This window comes from Entelurus aequoreus, linkage group LG03, assembly GCF_033978785.1.
Source record: "Entelurus aequoreus isolate RoL-2023_Sb linkage group LG03, RoL_Eaeq_v1.1, whole genome shotgun sequence".
Taxonomy (NCBI): domain Eukaryota; kingdom Metazoa; phylum Chordata; class Actinopteri; order Syngnathiformes; family Syngnathidae; genus Entelurus; species Entelurus aequoreus.
In genome coordinates this window covers 86,922,830-86,949,128 of record NC_084733.1, presented here as the reverse complement: position 1 = coordinate 86,949,128, position 26,299 = coordinate 86,922,830, and the positions used below count along the sequence as shown (strand labels likewise).

Here is a 26,299-nt window from a genome sequence, read left to right as displayed (position 1 = left end):
TTTAATAATACCACCTTAACATTTGACAAGAAAACAATTATACACTTATTTAATAATACCACCTTTACATTTGACAAAACAATTATACACTTATTTAATAATACCACATTAACATTTGACAACCAAACAATTATACACTTATTTAATAATACCACCTTAACATTTGACAAGAAAACAATTATACACTTATTTAATAATACCACCTTAACATTTGACAACAGAACAATTATACACTTATTTAATAATACCACCTTAACATTTGATAACCAAACAATCATACACTTATTTATTAATACCACCTTAACATTTGACAGCAGAACAATCATGCACGTATTTAATAATACCACCTTAACATTTGACAACAACACAACCATACACGTATTTAATAATACCACCTTAACATTTCACATGTGCAGTTTTAACAAGTTTTTAATGTGCAAATATTTGAGTTCAACTCTTTCTCCAGCGGAACGTGACTTATCAGTCACGTCCGTATTCTCTCCCTTCTCCTGCTCCCGGCCGCTTGCTGTTAAAGACAACAGATGATTAGATTAACACGTACCACCTGTGAAATCTAATCACCTGCCGGCTGTGTCTCGCCGTCAGCACTGCCACGCCCCCGTCCGATGGTGCTCTGTCCTCAGCACCCTGGACAGAGGCGGTGACCTTTGCTCCTGCAGGCCGCGCTGGCAACATCTCCCTCCACAGTTGTTAAAAGGAAAGGCCATGTAACACACTGCCCCTTTTTTGCAATGAAATATCTTGTCTTTGCAGTCTATTCAATTGAATATACGTTGAAAAGGACTTGCAAATTATTGTATTCTGTTTTTATTTACCATTTACACAACGTGACAACTTCATTGCTTTTGGGCTTTGTAGAATAACAGAACAGTTATTGGTATTGCATTCTTCATCGTACCTTTTGGAAGGGATTACTAGTGAATACAGAGGTTGCCACTGGACTGGTTAATAAAAGCCCATGTGGTCGGAGAGAGCTCCATTTTCTTGTGTACTTCATTTACTAATAGCCTGGCTCCAATTATTGCCTGCTCCCAATCAACCGTGTTTACTTGGCTCAAACAGACACCGAGCCTCAAGTTAATGGGCTTGTGTTGTTTTTAGGTTCTGACTAATTTTCACGGGGACATATTTTGAGTATCATTGGAAATTAATTGGGTGGAAAATAGTTTGACTTCCTAATAGTAGTCAATAACCAGGTTGTCCATTAAGTACACACACAAAGAGGCCTGCACAACCTCGAATACGTGCGATATAAAGTATTGAAGTGCAGGAGCGTTGTGTTCAAATGTGGAGGCTATAATTAGATTCCGTGCTTGAAAGCCTTGCAGGGTGTTGTTGATCATTGTTATTTCATGAGGCTACATAAATCTCACCCCGGCAGACGGCGGGCACTGTGTTGCTATTTTCAGATAAGCAGGGAGAGAAGGTGCGACGATAATAAGTTGATTATTTATGGCATTGAAATACAATTATAACATGCAGTTCTCTCCCGAGCCCCACATTAGTCTTCAGTCAACACAGCAGCCAAAGTGGGAGCGCCCCCTGTTGGTTATAGCTCAGTGGTCACCAACCGTTGTTATTATAACCGTGACGCAGAAAAACATTAAATAATTTTTGAACGACTGCATTTTCTCCAACTTAATGTTATGAACAGGAGGAGTAGACGGCACAGACCACAAGGGGGCATAGTTTGGCTCTATGATTTATATATATATATATATATATATATATATATATATATATATATATATATATATATATATATATATATATATATATATATATATATATATATATATAATAACAAACAATAATATAATAAACCAAGGGAAATGGAGTGTGACTAAATCCAAAAAGTTTGTGGTGTGACTGCATTTTCTCCAACTTAATGTTATGTACAGGAGGAGTAGACGGCACAGACCACAAGGGGGCGTAGTTTGGCTCTATGATTTATATATATATATATATATATATATATATATATATATATATATATATATATATATATATATATATATATATATATATATATAAAATAACAAACAATAATATAATAAACCAAGGAAAATGGAGTGTGACTAAATCCAAAAAGTGTGTGGTGTGACTGCATTTTCTCCAACTTAATGTTATGAACAGGAGGAGTAGACGGCACAGACCACAAGGGGGAGTAGTTTGGCTCTATGATTTATTATATATATATATATATATATATATATATATATATATATATATATATATATATATATATATATATATATATATATATATATATATATATATATATATATATATATATATATATATATATATAATAATAACAAACAATGATATAATAAACCAAGGGAAATGGAGTGTGACTAAATCCAAAAAGTGTGTGGTGGGGTGTGACTGCATTTTCTCCAACTTAATGTTGTGGCGAAGTTGGTAGAGTGGCTGTGCCAGCAATCGGAGTGTTGCTGGTTACTGGGGTTCAATTCCCACTTTCTACCTTCCTAGTCACGTCCGTTGTGTCCTTGGGCAAGACACTTCACCCTTTGCCTCTGATGGCTGCTGGTTAGCGCCTTGCATGGCAGCTCCCGCCATCAGTGTGTGAATGTGTGTGTGAATGGGTAAATGTGGAAATACTGTCAAAGCGCTTTGAGTACCTTGAAGGTAGAAAAGCGCTATACAAGTATTACCCATTTATCATTTATGTACAGGAGGAGTAGACGGCACAGACCACAAGGGGGCGTAGTTTGGCTCTATGATTTATTATATACATATAATAACAAACAATAATATAATAAACCAAGGGAAATGGAGTGTGACTAAATCCAAAAAGTGTGTGGTGTGGTGTGACTGCATTTTCTCCAACTTAATGTTATGTACAGGAGGAGTAGACGGCACAGACCACAAGGGGGCGTAGTTTGGCTGTATGATTTATTATATATATATATATATATATATATATATATATATATATATATATATATATATATATATATATATATATATATATATATATATATATATATATTTTTTTTTTTTTTTTATTATATATATATCATCAGTCCATCTTAGATGAGCTCGGGCCCAGCGAAGCCGGCGGCGTTTCTGGGTGTTGTTGATAAACGGCTTTCGCTTCGCGTAGTAGAGTTTTAACTTGCACTTACAGATGTAGCGACCAACTGTAATTACTGACAGTGGTTTTCAGAAGTGTTCCTGAGCCCATGTGGTGATATCCTTCACACACTGATGTCGATTTTCGATGCAGGCATCGAAGGTCACGAGCATTGCCGCTTACGTGGAGTTATTTCTCCAGTTTCTCTGAACCTTTTGATGATATTACGGAGCGTAGATGGTGAAATCCCTAAATTCCTTGCAATAGCTGGTTGAGAAATGTTGTTCTTCAACAATTTGCTCACGCATTTGTTGACAAAGTGGTGACCCTCGCCCCCGTCCTTGTCTGTGAATGACTGAGCATTTCATGGAAGCTGCTTTTATACCCAATCATGGCACCCACCTGTTCCCAATTAGCCTGTTCACCTTGTGGGATGTTCCAAATAAGTGTTTGATGAGCATTCCTCAACTTTCTCAGTCTTTTTTGCCACTTGTGCCAGCTTTTTTGCAACATGTTGCAGGCATCAAATTCCAAATGAGCTAATATTTGCAAAAAATAACAAAGTTTTCCAGTGTGAACATGAAATATCTTGTCTTTGCAGTCTATTCAATTGAATATAAGTTGAAAAGGATTTGCAAATCATTGTATTCTGTTTTTATTTACCATTTACACAACGTGACAACTTCACTGCTTTTGGGGTTTGTATGTTGTACACGTGAAGATTTAAAGTCCAAGCTGAGGCTGTGGACATTATCATTAAAACAGCTCATGTTAATGATGAAAATGTTAATTGTGGCAAGTGTTATTAATGTTTAGATTTATGCTGATGTCTTCTCTCATGTTCACTCTTTTCATCTCGGCGTGCACAGGTCGTCCAAGGTGAACCGCTTGCCGCTCGCTCCTTTTTTTTTTTTTTGCATCCACTTTGTTTTTTTAATGCCGCAGGCAGCGGCGAATACAAAAAAGTAAAAAAAAAAGACACTTTAAATGTGTAATTAGATTGGAAGCATTCGCCTTTACTGGATTTCTCTTTTACAAGCAATTTGCCTACCACATCACGTCCTCCAGGCCAAATTGTGGCAAAACAAACATAAAACCCAGCGAATGAAGGCGACAAAAAAAAAAAAAAAAAAAAAAAAAAAAAACACCCTACACATCAGAGAAGATGCAAGTTTACAACAATTATTTATAATATGATACAAGGATATTCTGTGCAATTGTGGGCTGTGAAACCTGTACATTATCAACATTATTGTGACCTGAAAGCAGAATGTGGCGCTTTTTTTGAAGAACTCGACTTCACCAATAACAACAAAATGTTTCCTTATACAAGACTTTTAAAGTCATTTTGATAGTAGGCTAATATAGACACTTACATCATGTGTTGCCTTCATGATAACACTTATATAAGACTTTTAAACTCATTTTGATAGTAGGCTAATATAGCTAATATAGACACTTACATCATGTGTTGCCTTCATTATAACACTTATATAAGACTTTTAAAGTCATTTTGATAGTAGGCTAATATAGACACTTACCTCATGTGTTGCCTTCAATATAACACTTTTAAAGTCATTTTGATAGTAGGCTAATATAGCTAATATAGACACTTACATCATGTGTTGCCTTCATTATAACACTTATAGAAGACTTTTAAAGTCATTTTGATAGTAGGCTAATATAGACACTTACATCATGTGTTGCCTTCAATATAACACTTTTAAAGTCATTTTGATAGTCGGCTAATATAGCTAATATAAACACTTGCATCATGTGTTGCCTTCATTATAACACTTATATAAGACTTTTAAAGTCATTTTGATAGTAGGCTAATATAGACACTTACATCATGCGTTGCCTTCATTATAACACTTATATAAGACTTTTAAAGTCATTTTGATAGTAGGCTAATATAGACACTTACATCATGCGTTGCCTTCATTATAACACTTATATAAGACTTTTAAAGTCATTTTGATAGTAGGCTAATATAGACACTTACATCATGTGTTGCCTTCATTATAACACTTATATAAGACTTTTAAACTCATTTTGATAGTAGGCTAATATAGACACTTACCTCATGTGTTGCCTTCAATATAACACTTTTAAAGTCATTTTGATAGTAGGCTAATATAGCTAATATAAACACTTACATCATGTGTTGCCTTCATTATAACACTTTTATAAGACTTTTAAACTCATTTTGATAGTAGGCTAATATAGCTAATATAGACACTTACGTCATGTGTTGCCTTCATGATAACACTTATATAAGACTTTTAAAGTCATTTTGATAGTAGGCTAATATAGACACTTACCTCATGTGTTGCCTTCAATATAACACTTTTAAATTCGTTTTTTATAGTAGGCTAATATAGCTAATATAAACACTTGCATCATGTGTTGCCTTCATTATAACACTTATATAAGACTTTTAAAGTAATTTTGATAGTAGGCTAATATAGACACTTACCTCATGTGTTGCCTTCAATATAACACTTTTATAAGACTTTTAAAGTCATTTTGATAGTAGGCTAATATAGACACTTACCTCATGTGTTGCCTTCAATATAACACTTTTAAAGTCATTTTGATAGTAGGCTAATATAGCTAATATAGACACTTACATCATGTGTTGCCTTCATTATAACACTTATATAAGACTTTTAAAGTAAAAAAAAAAAAAAAAAAAGACACTTTAAATGTGTAATTAGATTGGAAGCATTCGCCTTTACTGGATTGCTCTTTTACAAGCAATTTGCCTACCACATCACGTCCTCCAGGCCAAATTGTGGCAAAACAAACATAAAACCCAGCGAATGAAGGCGACAAAAAAAAAAAAAAAAAAAAAAAAAAAAAGCACCCTACACATCAGAGAAGATGCAAGTTTACAAAAATTATTTATAATATGATACAAGGATATTCTGTGCAATTGTGGGCTGTGAAACCTGTACATTATGAACATTATTGCGACCTGAAAGCAGAATGTGGCGTTTTTTTTTGAAGAACTCGACTTCACCAATAACAACAAAATGTTTCCTACTAGAAAATACAAAGGCTGCAGAGTTAAAAAGAGTACATATAATCTATGGTAATATATAAAGTGCAGAGAGGAATGAACACTGGCAGCGAGGAAAACAAAAAAAGGCCTGAAGTGCTCGGTGACTTGAGTGTAAAACCACCACTGATCATCGTATGGCAGAAGTCTGGTGACCACTTGGCGGCAAAGTTGGCTACATATCCCGGGGAGGTTTTACATCGTGGACATTATACAAAGGTGTTACCGATGTGTGCAATAATATGAAAAATATCATCCTCTTTCGACACTTATAAATAGACATGTGTCGTCTCTATACTGAAGCGTAGCACCACGGGCTAATTTGGTAGGAAATAATGAGGAATACACGTTTTTGTTTTTTTCTGTTGCATGTAAGGATATAGTAAGAAAATATATGCACTGTTAGTGACTACATGGCATGCTCTGTTTTATAGTTCACCGTTCTCTCCCCCCCACCCCGCCCCCAGGTGCGTCTCTATAAAAAGGTCGGGAGGTTACAAAAAGCGAGGTGAAAGTCAGCGTCACAGTTGAGTGTCAAGAATACAGGAGGGCAAAAAAGAGGCATCAAGCGGCACGTCTCCACGCGTGGGTCCTTTTCACGGCTGCTGGGAACCCTGCGGGGAAGGCGCCGCCACGTTAAGTCTCGGAGCGAAGGTGGTGCGGCGGCGGCGGCGTGGGAATGCTTACCGAGTTTGTTCTTTTACGTTTCCAGCAGTCCGGGTTGAGGCGCTTCTGCTCCTCGGCCAAAGCCTTGGCCTCCATGGTGTACATCCTCCTCTCCTCGCTCTTCATCTTCTTCCACCTGTCGCCCAGGATGACGCTAATGGCTCTGGTGAGGGAAAAAATGGTCAGTGAGGAGGGATGATGCTCGAAAACCGGTTTTACCTCGGTTGTTCGATAAGAAAAGAACCTAGTCCTCGGACTCGAATCCCTTTTTGAGAACCGGTACCCGTTATCGAGACCACTATAGTAAAGAAAAAGAGTTGGTTCTTTATTCGAATCCCTGGGAACGAATCCCGTCCCAACAAGAAATGCCCTGTGGAACATCACAAGAAATGCCCTGTGGGAAATCACAAGAAATGCCCTGTGGAAAATCACAAGAAATGCCCTGTGGAACATCACAATAAATGCCCTGTGGAACATCACAAGAAATGCCCTGTGGGAAATCACAAGAAATGCCCTGTGGAACATCACAAGAAATGCCCTGTGGAACATCACAAGAAATGCCCTGTGGGACATCACAAGAAATGCCCTGTGGGACATCACAAGAAATGCCCTGTGGGAAATCACAAGAAATGCCCTGTGGAACATCACAAGAAATGCCCTGTGGAACATCACAAGAAATGCCCTGTGGGACATCACAAGAAATGCCCTGTGGAACATCACAAGAAATGCTCTGTGGGAAATCACAAGAAATGCCCTGTGGGACATCACAAGAAATGCCCTGTGGGAAATCACAAGAAATGCCCTGTGGAACATCACAAGAAATGCCCTGTGGGACATCACCAGAAATGACGTCACGTAGCTCAGTCATTAGGGGCAGATGGGGAAAGCAGGAAAAAAATGGACCGGAAAAAAGCGCTCCAAGGCATGGCTTAATTTCACCAAAAAAAACGAGGAAGCGGCAATAGGAAATTATTGCCAGGCTTCGCTCTTGTGTAAGGGGGGGTAAGCACAACAAGCGTGTCATGTCTTCGGCCCCTCTTCTTCTGCCAGCTGCCCCAGTCCCAGCTACAGTGGCGGTGACGCCGGAAACTGGTTTTCCCGGTTGTTCGATAAGAAAAGAACCTAGTCCTCTGACTCGAATCCCTTTTTGAGAACCGGTACCCGTTATCGAGACCACTATAGTAAAGAAAAAGAGTTGGTTCTTTATTCGAATCCCTGGGAACGAATCCCGTCCCGACAAGAAATGCCCTGTGGGACATCACGAGAAATGACGTCACGTAGCTCAGTCATTAGGGGCAGATAGGGAAAGCAGGAAAAAAAATGGACCGGAAAAAGTGCTCCAAGGCATGGCTTCATTTCACCAAAAAAAACGAGGAAGCGGCAATATGCAATTATTGCCAGGCTTCGCTCTCGTGTAAGGGGGGGAAGCACAACAAGCGTGTCGTGTCTTCGAAGCAGCGGCAGAGACGACGAAGAACGCCCCTCTTCTTCTGCCAGCTGCCCCAGTCCCAGCTACAGTGGCGGTGACGCCGGAGACTGGTTTTCCCGGTTGTTCGATATGAAAAGAACGTAGTCCTCTGACTCGAATCCCTTTTTGAGAACCGGTACCCGTTATCGAGACCACTATAGTAAAGAAAAAGAGTTGGTTCTTTATTCGAATCCCTGGGAACGAATCCCGTCCCGACAAGAAATGCCCTGTGGAACATCACGAGAAATGACGTCACATAGCTCAGTCATTAGGGGCAGATGGGGAAAGCAGGAAAAAAAATGGACTGGAAAAAGCACTCCAAGGCATGGCTTCATTTCACCAAAAGAAACGAGGCAGCGGCAATAGGCAAGTATTGCCAGGCTTCGCTCTCGTATAAGGGGGGGGGGGGGCACAACAAGCGTGTTGTGTCTTCGAAGCAGCGGCAGAGACGACGAAGAACGCCCCTCTTCTTCTGCCAGCTGCCCCAGTCCCAGCTACAGTGGCGGTGACGCCGGAGACTGATTTCCCGGTTGTTCGATAAGAACCGGTACCCGTTATCGAGACCACTATAGTAAAGAAAAAGAGTTGGTTCTTTATTCGAATCCCTGGGAACGAATCCCGTCCTGACAAGAAATGCCCTGTGGGACATCACCAGAAATGACGTCACGTAGCTCAGTCATTAGGGGCAGATAGGGAAAGCAGGAAAAACAATGGGACCGGAAAAAAGTGCTCCAAGGCATGGCTTCACTTCACCAAAAAAAACGAGGCAGCGGCAATAGGCAATTATTGCCAGGCTTCGCTCTCGTGTAAGGGGGGGGGGGGAGCACAACAAGCGTGTCGTGTCTTCGACACGTGTTGAAGCAGCGGCAGAGACGACGAAGAACGCCCCTCTTCTTCTGCCAGCTGCCCCAGTCCCAGCTACAGTGGCGGTGACGCCGGAAACTGGTTTTCCCGGTTGTTCGATAAGAAAAGAACCTAGTCCTCAGACTCGAATCCCTTTTTGAGAACCGGTACACGTTATCGAGACCACTATAGTAAAGAAAAAGAGTTGGTTCTTTATTCGAATCCCTGGGAACGAATCCCGTCCCGACAAGAAATGAAATGTGGGACATCACAAGAAATGCCCTGTGGAACATCACCAGAAATGACGTCACGTAGCTCAGTCATTAGGGGCAGATGGGGAAAGCAGGAAAAACAATGGGACCGGAAAAAAGTGCTCCAAGGCATGGCTTCACTTCACCAAAAAAAACGAGACAGCGGCAATAGGCAATTATTGCCAGGCTTCGCTCTCGTGTAAGGGGGGGGGGGGGGGGGGCACAACAAGCGTGTTGTGTCTTCGAAGCAGCGGCAGAGACGACGAAGAACGCCCCTCTTCTTCTGCCAGCTGCCCCAGTCCCAGCTACAGTGGCGGTGACGCCGGAGACTGATTTCCCGGTTGTTCGATAAGAACCGGTACCCGTTATCGAGACCACTATAGTAAAGAAAAAGAGTTGGTTCTTTATTCGAATCCCTGGGAACGAATCCCGTCCTGACAAGAAATGCCCTGTGGGACATCACCAGAAATGACGTCACGTAGCTCAGTCATTAGGGGCAGATAGGGAAAGCAGGAAAAACAATGGGACCGGAAAAAAGTGCTCCAAGGCATGGCTTCACTTCACCAAAAAAAACGAGGCAGCGGCAATAGGCAATTATTGCCAGGCTTCGCTCTCGTGTAAAGGGGGGGGGGGGAGCACAACAAGCGTGTCGTGTCTTCGACACGTGTTGAAGCAGCGGCAGAGACGACGAAGAACGCCCCTCTTCTTCTGCCAGCTGCCCCAGTCCCAGCTACAGTGGCGGTGACGCCGGAAACTGGTTTTCCCGGTTGTTCGATAAGAAAAGAACCTAGTCCTCAGACTCGAATCCCTTTTTGAGAACCGGTACACGTTATCGAGACCACTATAGTAAAGAAAAAGAGTTGGTTCTTTATTCGAATCCCTGGGAACGAATCCCGTCCCGACAAGAAATGAAATGTGGGACATCACAAGAAATGCCCTGTGGGACATCACCAGAAATGACGTCACGTAGCTCAGTCATTAGGGGCAGATAGGGAAAGCAGGAAAAACAATGGGACCGGAAAAAAGTGCTCCAAGGCATGGCTTCACTTAACCAAAAAAAACGAGGCAGCGGCAATAGGCAATTATTGCCAGGCTTCGCTCTCGTGTAAGGGGGGGGGGAGCACAACAAGCGTGTCGTGTCTTCGACACGTGTTGAAGCAGCGGCAGAGACGACGAAGAACGCCCCTCTTCTTCTGCCAGCTGCCCCAGTCCCAGCTACAGTGGCGGTGACGCCGGAAACTGGTTTTCCCGGTTGTTCGATAAGAAAAGAACCTAGTCCTCAGACTCGAATCCCTTTTTGAGAACCGGTACACGTTATCGAGACCACTATAGTAAAGAAAAAGAGTTGGTTCTTTATTCGAATCCCTGGGAACGAATCCCGTCCCGACAAGAAATGAAATGTGGGACATCACAAGAAATGCCCTGTGGGACATCACCAGAAATGACGTCACGTAGCTCAGTCATTAGGGGCAGATGGGGAAAGCAGGAAAAACAATGGGACCGGAAAAAAGTGCTCCAAGGCATGGCTTCACTTCACCAAAAAAAACGAGGCAGCGGCAATAGGCAATTATTGCCAGGCTTCGCTCTCGTGTAAGGGGGGGGAGCACAACAAGCGTGTCGTGTCTTCGACACGTGTTGAAGCAGCGGCAGAGACGGCGAAGAACGCCCCTCTTCTTCTGCCAGCTGCCCCAGTCCCAGCTACAGTGGCGGTGACGCCGGAAACTGGTTTTCCCGGTTGTTCGATAAGAAAAGAACCTAGTCCTCAGACTCGAATCCCTTTTTGAGAACCGGTACCCGTTATCGAGACCACTATAGTAAAGAAAAAGAGTTGGTTCTTTATTCGAATCCCTGGGAACGAATCCCGTCCCGACAAGAAATGCCCTGTGGGACATCACGAGAAATGCCCTGTGGGACATCACAAGAAATGCCCTGTGGGACATCACCAGAAATGACGTCACGTAGCTCAGTCATTAGGGGCAGATAGGGAAAGCAGGAAAAAAATGGACTGGAAAAAGCACTCCAAGGCATGGCTTCATTTCACCAAAAAAAACGAGGCAGCGGCAATATGCAATTATTGCCAGGCTTCGCTCTCGTGTAAGGGGGGGGGAGCACAACAAGCGTGTCGTGTCTTCGACACGTGTTGAAGCAGCGGCAGAGACGACGAAGAACGCCCCTCTTCTTCTGCCAGCTGCCCCAGTCCCAGCTACAGTGGCGGTGACGCCGGAAACTGGTTTTCCCGGTTGTTCGATAAGAAAAGAACCTAGTCCTCGGACTCGAATCCCTTTTTGAGAACCGGTACCCGTTATCGAGACCACTGTAGTAAAGAAAAAGAGTTGGTTCTTTATTAGAATCCCTGGGAACGAATCCCGTCCCGACAAGAAATGCCCTGTGGAACATCACAAGAAATGCCCTGTGGGACATCACCAGAAATGACGTCACGTAGCTCAGTCATTAGGGGCAGATAGGGAAAGCAGGAAAAACAATGGGACCGGAAAAAAGTGCTCCAAGGCATGGCTTCACTTCACCAAAAAAAACGAGGCAGCGGCAATAGGCAATTATTGCCAGGCTTCGCTCTCGTGTAAGGGGGGGGAGGAGCACAACAAGCGTGTCGTGTCTTCGACACGTGTTGAAGCAGCGGCAGAGACGACGAAGAACGCCCCTCTTCTTCTGCCAGCTGCCCCAGTCCCAGCTACAGTGGCGGTGACACCGGAAACTGGTTTTCCCGGTTGTTCGATAAGAAAAGAACCTAGTCCTCGGACTCGAATCCCTTTTTGAGAACCGGTACCCGTTATCGAGACCACTACAGTAAAGAAAAAGAGTTGGTTCTTTATTCGAATCCCTGGGAACGAATCCCGTCCCGACAAGAAAAGAAATGTGGGACATCACAAGAAATGCCCTGTGGAACATCACAAGAAATGCCCTGTGGGAAATCACAAGAAATGCCCTGTGGAACATCACAAGAAATGCCCTGTGGTACATCACAAGAAATGCCCTGTGGAACATCACAAGAAATGCCCTGTGGGACATCACCAGAAATGACGTCACGTAGCTCAGTCATTAGGGGCAGATAGGGAAAGCAGGAAAAACAATGGGACCGGAAAAAAGTGCTCCAAGGCATGGCTTCATTTCACCAAAAAAACCGAGGCAGCGGCAATATGCAATTATTGCCAGGCTTCGCTTTTGTGTAAGGGGCGGAGGGGCACAACAAGCGTGTGGTGTCTTCGACACGTGTTGAAGCAGCGGCAGAGACGACGAAGAACGCCCCTCTTTTTCTGCCAGCTGCCCCAGTCCCAGCTACAGTGGCGGTGACGCCGGAAACTGGTTTTCCCAGTTGTTCGATATGAAAAGAACCCAGTCCTCTGACTCGAATCCCTTTTTGAGAACCGGTACCCGTTATCGAGACCACTATAGTAAAGAAAAAGAGTTGGTTCTTTATTCGAATCCCTGGGAACGAATCCCGTCCCGACAAGAAATGCCCTGTGGGACATCACAAGAAATGCCCTGTGGGAAATCACAAGAAATGCCCTGTGGGACATCACCAGAAATGACGTCACGTAGCTCAGTCATTAGGGGCAGATGGGGAAAGCAGGAAAAAAAATGGACCGGAAAAAAGCGCTCCAAGGCATGGCTTCTTTTCACCAAAAAAAACGAGGAAGCGGCAATAGGCAATTATTGCCAGGCTTCGCTCTCGTGTAAGGGGGGGAAGCGCAACAAGCGTGTCGTGTCTTCGAAGCAGCGGCAGAGACGACGAAGATAAGTCGCTCCTGAGTATAAGTCGCACCCCCGGCCAAACTGTGGAAAAAAAACTGCGATTTATTATCCGAAAAATACGGTATTTATTTTTGTACTTTTTCATAAATAACAATTGATATTTTAACACCAACAAAAAAATCTGTATCTTCAAATTTTCTATATAATTTTTTTCTTTTTATAAATAACAAATAGAATATTCTAGTTAATTAATGGATTGTATTACTTAAAGGCCTCACCTTTTCTCCTCCAAACATATTGCTGGGTATTGTGGCCAAATAGCTACATTTTTGTTTCATCTGACATCACACGGACAAAGATAAGACCCTCTGGAGGAAAGTTCTGTGGTCAGATGAAACAAAAATGGAGCTGTTTGGCCACAATACCCAGCAATATGTTTGGAGGAGAAAAGGTGAGGCCTTTAATGCCAGGAACACTATGCCTACCGTCAAGCATGGTGGTGGTAGTATTATACTCTGAGCCTGTTTTGCTGCCAATGGAACTGGTGCTTTACAGAGAGTAAATGGGACAATAAAAAAGGAGGATTACCTCCAAATTCTTCAGGACAACCTAACCTTGGGCGCAGTTGGGTGTTCCAACAGGACAATGACCCCAAACACACGTCAAAAGTGGTAAAGGAATGGCTAAATCAGGCTAGAATGAAGGTTTTAGAACGGCCTTCCCAAAGTCCTGACTTAAACGTGTGGACAATGCTGAAGAAACAAGTCCATGTCAGAAAACCAACACATTTAGCTGAACTGCACCAATTTTGCCAAGAGGAGTGGTCAAAAAGGAGGAGAAAAAGGTGAGGCCTTTAATCCCAAGAACACCACGCCTACCGTCAAGCGACTGTTTCGCAGGTTTTCCCTGCTCTTCAGGGAAAATCCCCTGAAGAGCGGGGGAAACCTGCAATACAGTCTTGTAGGGATGAAATAGCCTCTGTGTTTTTTCTTGACCTAACATATATATATATATATATATATATATACACCGTATTTTTCGGAGTATAAGTCGCACCAGAGTATAAGTCGCACCTGCCGAAAATGCATAATAAAGATGGAAAAAAACATATATAAGTCGCACTGGAAACTATGAAAAAAACTGCGAATTATAGTCCAAAAAATACGGTATTATATATATATATATATATATATATATATATATATATATATATATATATATATATATATATATATATATTTTTTTTTTTTTTTTTTTTTTTTATAAACTTTTTAATAAATAATGGCACTTAAATAAAGCAATATATATTTATTTTTTTTAAAACATTAGTTTAATATATAAAGATTTATTTTGACTTCTGTATGAAACAATATAAAACAGTTAACTTGACTAATATCATTATATATTGCAACGCCGACAACAAAAATCCTGCATCTACAAACTTTGTGATTTTTGTTCTTCATAAAAATGTTTATCCGACAAAAAAAAAGTGTTTGTGTGTTTTGGGCACAAGTAACAATGTTATACAAATAAAACAAGAAGATATACAGGCTTTTTGTGTGGATATGAAAGTAACAACATTAATATTACTATATAGTTTATATTATATTATATTATTATAAGAAGATATACAGGCTTTTTGTGTGGATATGAAAGTAACTACATTAATATTACTATATAGTTTATATTATATTATATTATTATAAGAAGATATACAGGCTTTTTGTGTGGATATGAAAGTAACTACATTAATATTACTATATAGTTTATATTATATTATATTATTATAAGAAGATATACAGGCTTTTTGTGTGGATATGAAAGTAACAACATTAATATTACTATATAGTTTATATTATATTATATTATATTATTATAAGAAGATATACAGGCTTTTTGTGTGGATATTAAAGTAACTACATTAATATTACTATATAGTTTATATTATATTATATTATTATAAGAAGATATACAGGCTTTTTGTGTGGATATGAAAGTAACTACATTAATATTACTATATAGTTTATATTATATTATATTATTATAAGAAGATATACAGGCTTTTTGTGTGGATATGAAAGTAACAACATTAATATTACTATATAGTTTATATTATATTATATTATATTATTATAGGAAGATATACAGGCTTTTTGTGTGGATATGAAAGTAACTACATTAATATTACTATATAGTTTATATTATATTATATTATTATAAGAAGATATACAGGCTTTTTGTGTGGATATGAAAGTAACTACATTAATATTACTATATAGTTTATATTATATTATATTATTATAGGAAGATATACAGGCTATTTGTGTGGATATGAAAGTAACTACATTAATATTACTATATAGTTTATATTATATTATATTATTATAAGAAGATATACAGGCTTTTTGGGTGGATATGAAAGTAACTACATTAATATTACTATATAGTTTATGTTATATTATATTATTATAGGAAGATATACAGGCTTTTTGTGTGGATATGAAAATAACAACATTAATATTACTATATAGTTTATATTATATTATATTATTATAAGAAGATATACAGGCTTTTTGTGTGGATATGAAAGTAACTACATTAATATTACTATATAGTTTATATTATATTATATTATTATAAGAAGATATACAGGCTTTTTGTGTGGATATGAAAGTAACTACATTAATATTACTATATAGTTTATATTATATTATATTATTATAAGAAGATATACAGGCTTTTTGTGTGGATATGAAAGTAACTACATTACTATTACTATATTGTTTATATTATATTATATTATTATAAGAAGATATACAGGCTATTTGTGTGGATATGAAAGTAACTACATTAATATTACTATATAGTTTATATTATATTATATTATGATAAGATGTACAGGCTTTTTGTGTGGATATGAAAGTAACTACATTAATAATTACTATATAGTTTATATTATATTATTATAAGAAGATATACAGGCTTTTTGTGTGGATATGAAACTAACTACATTAATAATTACTATATAGTTTATATTATATTATTATAAGAAGATATACAGGCTTTTTGTGTGGATATGAAAGTAACAACATTAATATTACTATATAGTTTATATTATATTATATTATTATAAGAAGATATACAGGCTTTTTGTGTGGATATGAAAGTAACTACATTAATATTACTATATAGTTTATATTATATTATATTATATTATTATAGGAAGATATACAGGCTATTTGTGTGGATATGAAAGTAACAACATTAATATTACTATATAGTTTATATTATATTATATTATTATAAGAAGATATACAGGCTTTTTGGGTGGATATGAAAGTAACAACATTAATATTACTATATAGTTTATATTATATTATATTATTATAAGAAGATATACAGGCTATTTGTGTGGATATGAAAGTAACTACATTAATATTACTATATAGTTTATATTATATTATATTATTATAAGAAGATATACAGGCTTTTTGTGTGGATTTGAAAGTAACTACATTAATATTACTATATTGTTTATATTATATTATATTATATTATTATAAGAAGATATACAGGCTTTTTGTGTGCATATGAAAGTAACTACATTAATATTACTATATAGTTTATATTATATTATATTATTATAAGATATACAGGTTTTTGTGTGGATATGAAAGTAACTACATTAATGTTACTATATAATTTATATTATATTATATTATTATAAGAAGATATACAGGCTATTTGTGTGGATATGAAAGTAACTACATTAATATTACTATATAGTTTATATTATATTATATTATTATAAGAAGATATACAGGCTTTTTGTGTGGATTTGAAAGTAACTACATTAATATTACTATATTGTTTATATTATATTATATTATATTATTATAAGAAGATATACAGGCTTTTTGTGTGGATATGAAAGTAACTACATTAATATTACTATATAGTTTATATTATATTATATTATTATAAGAAGATATACAGGCTTTTTGTGTGGATATGAAAGTAACTACATTAATATTACTATATAGTTTATATTATATTATATTATTATAAGAAGATATACAGGCTTTTTGTGTGGATATGAAAGTAACTACATTAATATTACTATATAGTTTATATATATTATATTATTATAGGAAGATATACAGGCTTTTTGTGTGGATATGAAAGTAACTACATTAATATTACTATATTGTTTATATTATATTATATTATTATAAGAAGATATACAGGCTTTTTGTGTGGATATGAAAGTAACTACATTAATATTACTATATTGTTTATATTATATTATATTATTATAAGAAGATATACAGGCTATTTGTGTGCATATGAAAGTAACTACATTAATATTACTATATAGTTTATATTATATTATATTATTATAAGAAGATATACAGGCTTTTTGTGTGGATATGAAAGTAACTACATTAATATTACTATATAGTTTATATTATATTATATTATTATAGGAAGATATACAGGCTTTTTGTGTGGATATGAAAGTAACTACATTAATATTACTATATTGTTTATATTATATTATATTATTATAAGAAGATATACAGGCTTTTTGTGTGGATATGAAAGTAACTACATTAATATTACTATATAGTTTATATTATATTATTATAAGAAGATATACAGGCTTTTTGTGTGGATATGAAAGTAACTACATTAATATTACTATATAGTTTATATTATATTATATTATTATAAGAAGATATACAGGCTTTTTGTGTGCATATGAAAGTAACTACATTAATATTACTATATAGTTTATATTATATTATATTATAGCTGTATATTCTACCATAGACAAATGAGACAGAATAAATTAATTAGGATTTAAAGGTCCACTTATTTTTAGGTATTTAAATTACATTTAATTGTGTCTTGCCCCTCCCATGACAGGATTCCTTTGAAAACTCATTTCCTGACTGTGTAACATTGTTTTGCCATTTGCAAACCCTCCAATTAAAGCTATGTATGTGTGAGACTAAATACATGTCATTATTATTACTACTATTAGAAGTGTAGCACGCACCTGTTGTCTTTCCCAGGGTACATCTGGGTGTACTCCACTCGGTATTTCTTGGCAAAAAGCATGAAGGCATTCATTGGACGCTTGCATTTTGTAGGCGTGGCACCGACGGCGCTCCCTGATGTGTGGGTCCTGCCCGACTTGCCGCCGGACGGCTGCGGGGAGCCGTAGCGCTCCAGTTTATCGCAGTCCGGGCTGACAGCGCCCCCGCTGGACAGGGAGGTCCTGCGCTGGCGGGCCATGCTGCTGAGGACGTACACGGCGGAAGAATCCAGCGGGGTGAAGTCGTAACTGCAACGGAAGAGAGCCAAGTGAGTACACTTGCACGTTCAATTCAATAAAACAGGAGGAATAATAATACAATTCAGCATTAATGTGCTTGGACAAAACCCAAAAGCGGTGAAGTTGTCAAGTTGTGTAAATGGTAAACTGGAAAACGTGGTCATTTTTTGCAAATATTAGCTCATTTGGAATTTGATGCCTGCAACATGTTTCGAAAAAGCTGGCACACGTGGCAAAAAAGTCTGAAAAAGTTGAGGAATGCTCGTCAAACACTTATTTGGAACATCCCACAGGTGAACGGGCTAATTGGGAACAGGTGGGTGCCATGATTGGGTATAAAAAGCAGCTTCCGTGAAATGCTCAGTCGTTCACAAACAAGGACGGGGGCGAGGGTCACCAATTTGTCAACAAATGCCCGGGCAAATTGTTTGAGAACAACATTTCTCAACCAGCTATTGCAAGGAATTTAGGGATTTCACAATCTACGCTCCGTAATATCATCAAAAGGTTCGGAGAATCTGGAGAAATCACTGCACTTAAGCAGCAAGGCTGAAAACCATCATTAAATGCCCGTGATACTGCATCAAAAACCGACATCAGTGTGTAAAGGATATCACCACCACTTCAGAAAACCACTGTCAGTCTCTACGGTTTGTGGCTACATCTGTAAGTGCAAGTTAAAACTCGACTATGCAAAGCGGAAGCCATTTATCAACAACACCCAGAAAACGCCGCCGACTCCAATGGGCCCGGAGCTCATCTAAGATGGACTGATGCAAAGTGGAAAAGTGTTCTGTGGTCTGACGAGTCCACATTTCAAATTGTTTTTGGTAAACAGTGGACGCCGTGTCCTCCGGAACAAAGAGGAAAAGAACCATCCGGATTGTTCTAGGCGCAAAGTGTAAAAGCCAGCATGTGTGATGGCATGGGGGTGTATTAGTGCCCAAGGCATGGGTAACTTACACGTCTGTGAAGGCAACATTAATGCTGAAAGGTACATACAGGTTTCGGAGCAACGTATGTTGCCATCCAAGCAACGTTACCATGGACGCCCCTGCTTATTTCAGCTAGACAATGCCAAGCCACGTGTTACAACAGCGTGGCTTCATAGTAAAAGAGTGCGGGTACTAGACTGGCCTGCCTGTAGTCCAGACCTGTCTCCCATTGGTGCATTATGAAGCCTAAAATAGCACAAGGGAGACCCCCGGACTGTTGAACAACTTAAGCTGTACATCAAGCAAGAATGGGAAAGAATTCCACCTGAAAAGCTTCAAAAATGTGTCTCCTCAGTTCCCAAGTGTTGTTAAAAGGAAAGGCCATGTAACACAGTGGTAAAAATGCCCCTGTGACAACTTTTTTGCAATGTGTTGCTGCCATTAAATTCTAAATTAATAATTATTTGCAAAAAAAACGACGTTTTCCAGTGGGAACATTAAATATCTTGTCTTTGCAGTCTATTCAATTGAATATAAGTTGAAAAGGATTAGCAAATCATTGTATTCTGTTTTTATTTACCATTTACACAACGTGACAACTTTTTGTAGTTTAACAGAACATGTCTAAAATGTTCTAAGTATATGGATAAATACCTTCTAAACGTATCAAAAACGACCGAGTCGTCACATTTAATTGCATCGGGGTGGTTTGGTGGCAGGCACGTGTCGCCCAGATGCATTTCATAGCAAGGGATCCCATGATGCACCACGGTAAGGCTCGGATAAAAGGAGGACCACCCTGAGAACACACAATGGCGAGCACAATAAGGAGGGTTTGTGCGTGACGAGACCCCCCCGGTGAAGAGGTGACGTCCGTACCTTTACTTCTGACAAAAAAGGGGTGATCCAGTCTGCATTCAGCTGTTAAAAGGCCATCATAGGGAGAGCCGGGGTCGAAGGTCAGCTTCAAAACCGCCTGGCCGAATGACAGCGTCTCTTCATGACTTATCAACTTCAATCCGTCCACACCAAATTGCTAAAAAAAAAAAAAAATGTGTAAAAAGGACCAATCAGAAACACAAAGGAAACATAATTACAGCCTTTACACTGCTGCCATCTTGTGGCCGCTCTCGGAACGGGCCGAAGGGCGCTTTCCAAAAAACAAGAGAGGTCAACAACCTTGAAGGAGGCGGAGGACGGCATCATGCTCTCGTCCTCGGAATCTTCATCGGAATCCCCCAGCTCGTCTGCCTCCTGCCACTCCACGTTGGGACCGCGATGGAAGCGGAGGCGAGTTCCTAGAGTGGCCACATGGACCGCATTTGTGGTCAGATGAAAGGTAATAGCCATGACTTGGACTTATTTAAAGGGGAACCGGCACTTTCTTTGGAATGTTGCCCATCGTTCACAATCACTATGAAAGATATGAGGACAAATTTATTCTTTTAATGCAATCTTAATAATAAATTAAAGCTGCAAGCAGCGATGGACGGGACCGACTTTGAGGGCTCATAAAATCCAAACCAGAGCAGTAATTAAAACCCTTTCATCAACTTTTAATCAGAAGGGTTCAATCTCTCTCCTGTGCTATTTTGAAGCCGACACGACAAACGCGCTCAGAGGAGATAAAGTTTGAAAAAAGGTGACCGGTTTATACAAAACTTTTGTTTTGAAGGGGGAATTGCAAACTTCCTGTTGATTTTTGCTGGGGGTTGTCGGTGAATGAAATCTAGGTCTAAGTGAGACCTACATAGAGGTTTTTGTTTCATGTCTCTACGACATTCCTACTGGAAGTTACAGGCCGTTTTGTCTGTGTTTTCTTCCTAGGAGCAGTTTTGTCTGTGTTTTCTTCCTAGGGGGCGCTAGAGCGCAATTTTGAGTTTTGGGGTTGGGTTTTCTTATTACATCGCAATTTTTGCCAGTCCTGATGTGTGTGTCCAGTTTGGTGAGGTTTGGAGCATGTTAAGGGGGTCAAATTATAGCTCAAAGAGGCAAAGGTGACTGTTTTTACAAAACTTTTGTTTTGAAGGGGGAATTGCAAACTTCCTGTTGATTTTTGCTGAAGGATGTCAGTGTATGAAATCTAGGTCTAAGTGAGACCTACATAGAGGTTTTTGTTTCATGTCTTTACGACATTCCTACTGGAAGTTACAGGCAGGTTTGTCTGTGTTTTCTTCCTAGGGGGCGCTAGAGCGCAATTTTGAGTTTTGGGGTTGGATTTTTTTATTAGATCGTAATTTTTGCCAGTCCTGATGTGTGTGTCCTGTTTGGTGAGGTTTGAAGCATGTTAAGGGGGTCAAATTATAGCTCAAAGAGGCAAAGGTGACTGTTTTTAAAAAACTTTTGTTTTGAAGGGGGAATTGCAAACTTCCTGTTGATTTTTGCTGAAGGATGTCAGTGTATGAAATCTAGGTCTAAGAGAGACCTACATAGAGGTTTTTGTTTCATGTCTCTACGACATTCCTACTGGAAGTTACAGGCAGGTTTGTCTGTGTTTTCTTCCTAGGGGGCGCTAGAGCGCAATTTTGAGTTTTGGGGTTGGGTTTTTTATTAGATCGCAATTTTTGCCAGTCCTGATGTGTGTGTCCAGTTTGGTGAGGTTTGAAGCATGTTAAGGGGGTCAAATTATAGCTCAAACAGGCAAAGGTGACTGTTTTTACAAAACTTTTGTTTTGAAGGGGGAATTGCAAACTTCCTGTTGATTTTTGCTGAAGGATGTCAGTGTATGAAATCTAGGTCTAAGTGAGACCTACATAGAGGTTTTTGTTTCATGTCTCTACGACATTCCTACTGGAAGTTACAGGCAGGTTTGTCTGTGTTTTCTTCCTAGGGGGCGCTAGAGCGCAATTTTGAGTTTTGGGGTTGGGTTTTCTTATTAGATCGCAATTTTTGCCAGTCCTGATGTGTGTGTCCAGTTTGGTGAGGTTTGGAGCATGTTAAGGGGGTCAAATTATAGCTCAAAGAGGCAAAGGTGACTGTTTTTACAAAACTTTTGTTTTGAAGGGGGAATTGCAAACTTCCTGTTGATTTTTGCTGAAGGATGTCAGTGTATGACACCTAGGTCTAAGTGAGTCCTACATAGAGGTTTTTGTTTCATGTCTCTATGACATTCCTACTGGAAGTTACAGGCAGGTTTGTTTGTGTTTTCTTCCTAGGGGGCGCTAGAGCGCAATTTTGAGTTTCGGGGTTGGGTTTTCTTATTAGATCGCAATTTTTGCCAGTCCTGATGTGTGTGTCCAGTTTGGTGAGGTTTGAAGCATGTTAAGGTGGGTCAAATTATAGCTCATTGAGGCAAAGGTGACTGTTTTTACAAAACTTTTGTTTTGAAGGGGGAATTGCAAACTTCCTGTTGATTTTTGCTGAAGGATGTCAGTGTATGACACCTAGGTCTAAGTGAGTCCTACATAGAGGTTTTTGTTTCATGTCTCTATGACATTCCTACTGGAAGTTACAGGCAGGTTTGTCTGTGTTTTCTTCCTAGGGGGCGCTAGAGCGCAATTTTCAGTTTTGGGGTTGGGTTTTTTTATTAGATCACAATTTTTGCCAGTCCTGGTGTGTGTATCCAGTTTGGTGAGGTTTGAAGCATGTTAAGGTGGGTCAAATTATAGCTCATTGAGGCAAAGGTGACTGTTTTTACAAAACTTTTGTTTTGAAGGGGGAATTGCAAACTTCCTGTTGATTTTTGCTGAAGGATGTCAGTGTATGAAATCTAGGTCTAAGTGAGACATACATAGAGGTTTTTGTTTCATGTCTCTACGACATTCCTACTGGAAGTTACAGGCAGGTTTGTCTGTGTTTTCTTCCTAGGGGGCGCTAGAGCACAATTTTGAGTTTTGAGGTTGGGTTTTTTTTATTAGATCTTAATTTTTGCCAGTCCTGATGTGTGTGTCCAGTTTGGTGAGTTTTGAAGCATGTTAAGGGGGTCAAATTATAGCTCAAAGAGGCAAAGGTGACTGTTTTTACAAATATTTTGTTTTGAAGGGGGAATTGCAAACTTCCTGTTGATTTTTGCTGTAGGATGTCAGTGTATGAAATCTAGGTCTAAGTGAGACCTACATAGAGGTTTTTGTTTCATGTCTCTACGACATTCCTACTGGAAGTTACAGGCAGGTTTGTCTGTGTTTTCTTCCTAGGGGGCGCTAGAGCGCAATTTTGAGTTTTGGGGCTAGGTTTTTTGATTAGATCGCAATTTTTTGCCAGTCCTAAAGTGTGTGTCAAATATGGTGAGTTTTGAAGCATGTTAAGGGGGTCAAATTACAGCTCAAATAGGCGGCGGTATAATAATAATAAAGACTTACAAATAAAATACAATAGGGTCCTCTGCCCCAAACGGACATTCGGTCCCTAATAAACGTTAAACAAAAGCGCTAATGGGAGCTTCTCTATTCCGCCCATTAAAATCCAATGACCATTCATAAACCGTCAACAAAACTCCATTTACATTTGGTGACTTGAATATTAACAAGTATTAGTGATATTGGGCCCCATTTAGCAATAAGTTCCCAACTTTTCCTCTTATCTTTCTTCCTAAGAGGAGTCCATTCAAATTCATGACGTGCAAATCTTGGTTGACAGAAATGTTGAAATGTAATAGTTATTCTACACATTTTTACAACATTAGAAACCATTAGTAAACCAGAGGCTACTCAGAGGGTGAGATAACTCCTGGAAATGACTGGCTTTTAATGGTTAAAGGTATAGATGTGTGTGTCCAAGTTAAGGCTGTCTTCTTTTAATAGATTTATTACAATCTTTGGCAAGCTAGGTAATGTTTGCTGTGGTCTGGAACAACATGGCACACACACAACTATCAGAAATGCAGCCAATATCACATACGGTGTCATGAGACATGCAAAACTAAATTATATACAGAGAGGATAAAAGTAAAGGATATTAAATTAGCTTTAAATGAGGCATAATGATGCAATATGTACATACAGCTAACCTAAATAGCATGTTAGCATTGATTAGCTTGCAGTCATGCACTGACCAAATATGCCTGACTAGCACTCCAACAAGTCAATAACATCAACAAAGCTCACCTTTGTGCATTCACACACAGTATAAAAGGTTTGGTGGACGAAATGAGACAAAGACACCTACTCAGTGGCCTAGTGGTTAGAGTGTACGCCCTGAGATCGGTAGGTTGTGAGTTCAAACCCCGGCCGAGTCATACGAAAGACTATAAAAAATGGGACCCATTATCTCCCTGCTTGGCACTCGGCATCAAGGGTTGGAATTGGGGGTTAAATCACCAAAAATGATTCCCGGGCGCGGCACCGCTGCTGCCCACTGCTCCCCTCACCTCCCAGGGGGTGATCAAGGGGATGGGTCAAATGCAGAGGACAAATTTCCCCACGCCTAGTGTGTGTGTGACAATCATTGGTACTTTAACTTTTAAGAAAGGCGTGGAAGATTTTACATGTAAACAAACTGTTGCGTCACAGTCCGCACTACGGTGAGTTCAAGAGCCGCCGAAATGAGTAGGACAAAACGATGTTCACCAAAATAGTGTCATCAGTGAAGCACGCACACAAACATATTGAACAGTGGTAGTTCTAACAATTGGGAAGGTTTGTGTCGTGTTTGTCCTCAAACAAAAAACATACTAAAACAGAAAAAGTATTTTTCCCCATCTTTTTCCATTTTCAATCATTTTTTAAAAGTGCTCCAGGGAGCCACTAGGGCGGCACTAAAGAGCTAGGTTAGCCTATTTACATAAGACGACGACAACATAAACTCACGGCTCCCACATCCTTAGCTAAATGGTGCTTTAAGATGTGTAGCGAAGCCTGCCTGCCTTTTTTTTTTTTTTTTTTTTTTTTACAACGCAAAGGGCTTCAACAGAACATCATAGTACATTTTGCATCAAAGGAGACTGCTTTTTTTTTTGTTTGTTTAGGGCAGGGGTCGGCAACCCGCGGCTCCGGAGCCGCATGCGGCTCTTTGACCACTCTGATGCGGCTCAGCTACATACTTGCCGACCCCCCCGATTTCCCCAGGAGACTTATGGATCTCAGTGTCTCTCATAGACAACTCCCAGGGAAAGTATAATCCTATTTACACTCTAATTGCTGAATAAGGGAGTGCCCTAATTGCACTGTAGTAATTGTCCTCTATAGCATTTACAAACAGCATGCCAGCCCGGCCACATGTTGTATGTTACTTTTACTTGCACACGTAGGAGACAGCAAAGCATACTTACTCATCAGCCACACAGCTTACACTGACGGTAGCCGTATCAAACAACTTTAACATTGTTACGTTACAAATATGCGCCACACTGTGAACCCACACCAAAAAAGAATGAAAAACACATTTCTGGAGAACATCCCACCGTAACACAACATAAACACAACACAACCAATACCCAGAATCCCATGCAGCCCTAACTCTTCCGTTCTACATTATACACCCCCGCTACCACCAAATCCCCCCACACATCAACCCCCCCCGTGCGTTGGTTGAGCGGAAGAGTTAGGGCTGCATGGGATTCTGGGTATTGGTACCGTCAGTGTAAGATGTGTGGCTGCTGAGGTAGTACGCCTTGCTGTCACTTATGTGAGCAAGCTAAAACTGCAATCTACATGTGGTCCAGCAGGTATACTGTTTGGGCAGACTGTAGAGGGCGCTAAAAGCAGTGCCATCACGCCCTGGTACTAGGTAGTCTCCCGGAAATAATGAGAGTGTTGGCAGGTATGACGCTTTCAAAACTCGCGGGCTGCGCTAACATCAAATTTCCATATTAAAGTGTGTGCCGGTGCGTGTGTCTGAGACCCCTGGTTAACATAGCACAAAGTAATTTAAGCTTTGTATGCGGTGTTTTTCATTTTAAATTTAATTTTTTTTTTTGTGGCTCCCATTATTTTCTTTAATTTGTGAAACTTGCCAAAATGGCT

The 26,299-nt window shown here is 39.3% G+C and overlaps 1 protein-coding gene across 1 annotated transcript in view; it reads right to left on the bottom strand.

The window, feature by feature from the left end:
* Positions 1 to 5,830: 5,830 nt before the first annotated feature.
* The window catches only part of hbp1 (HMG-box transcription factor 1), a 39,930-nt gene continuing 19,461 nt past the window's right edge, over positions 5,831 to 26,299 (bottom strand). Inside the window, exons 6-11 of the mRNA XM_062043073.1 lie at positions 20,580 to 20,698; positions 20,280 to 20,436; positions 20,055 to 20,199; positions 18,187 to 18,474; positions 6,873 to 7,014; positions 5,831 to 6,799 (exon numbers count right to left, since the gene is read on the bottom strand). Of these exons, the coding sequence (XP_061899057.1) occupies positions 6,782 to 6,799; positions 6,873 to 7,014; positions 18,187 to 18,474; positions 20,055 to 20,199; positions 20,280 to 20,436; positions 20,580 to 20,698 (869 nt within the window). The 3' untranslated portion in view covers positions 5,831 to 6,781. The remainder of the gene's footprint in view (positions 6,800 to 6,872; positions 7,015 to 18,186; positions 18,475 to 20,054; positions 20,200 to 20,279; positions 20,437 to 20,579; positions 20,699 to 26,299) is intronic.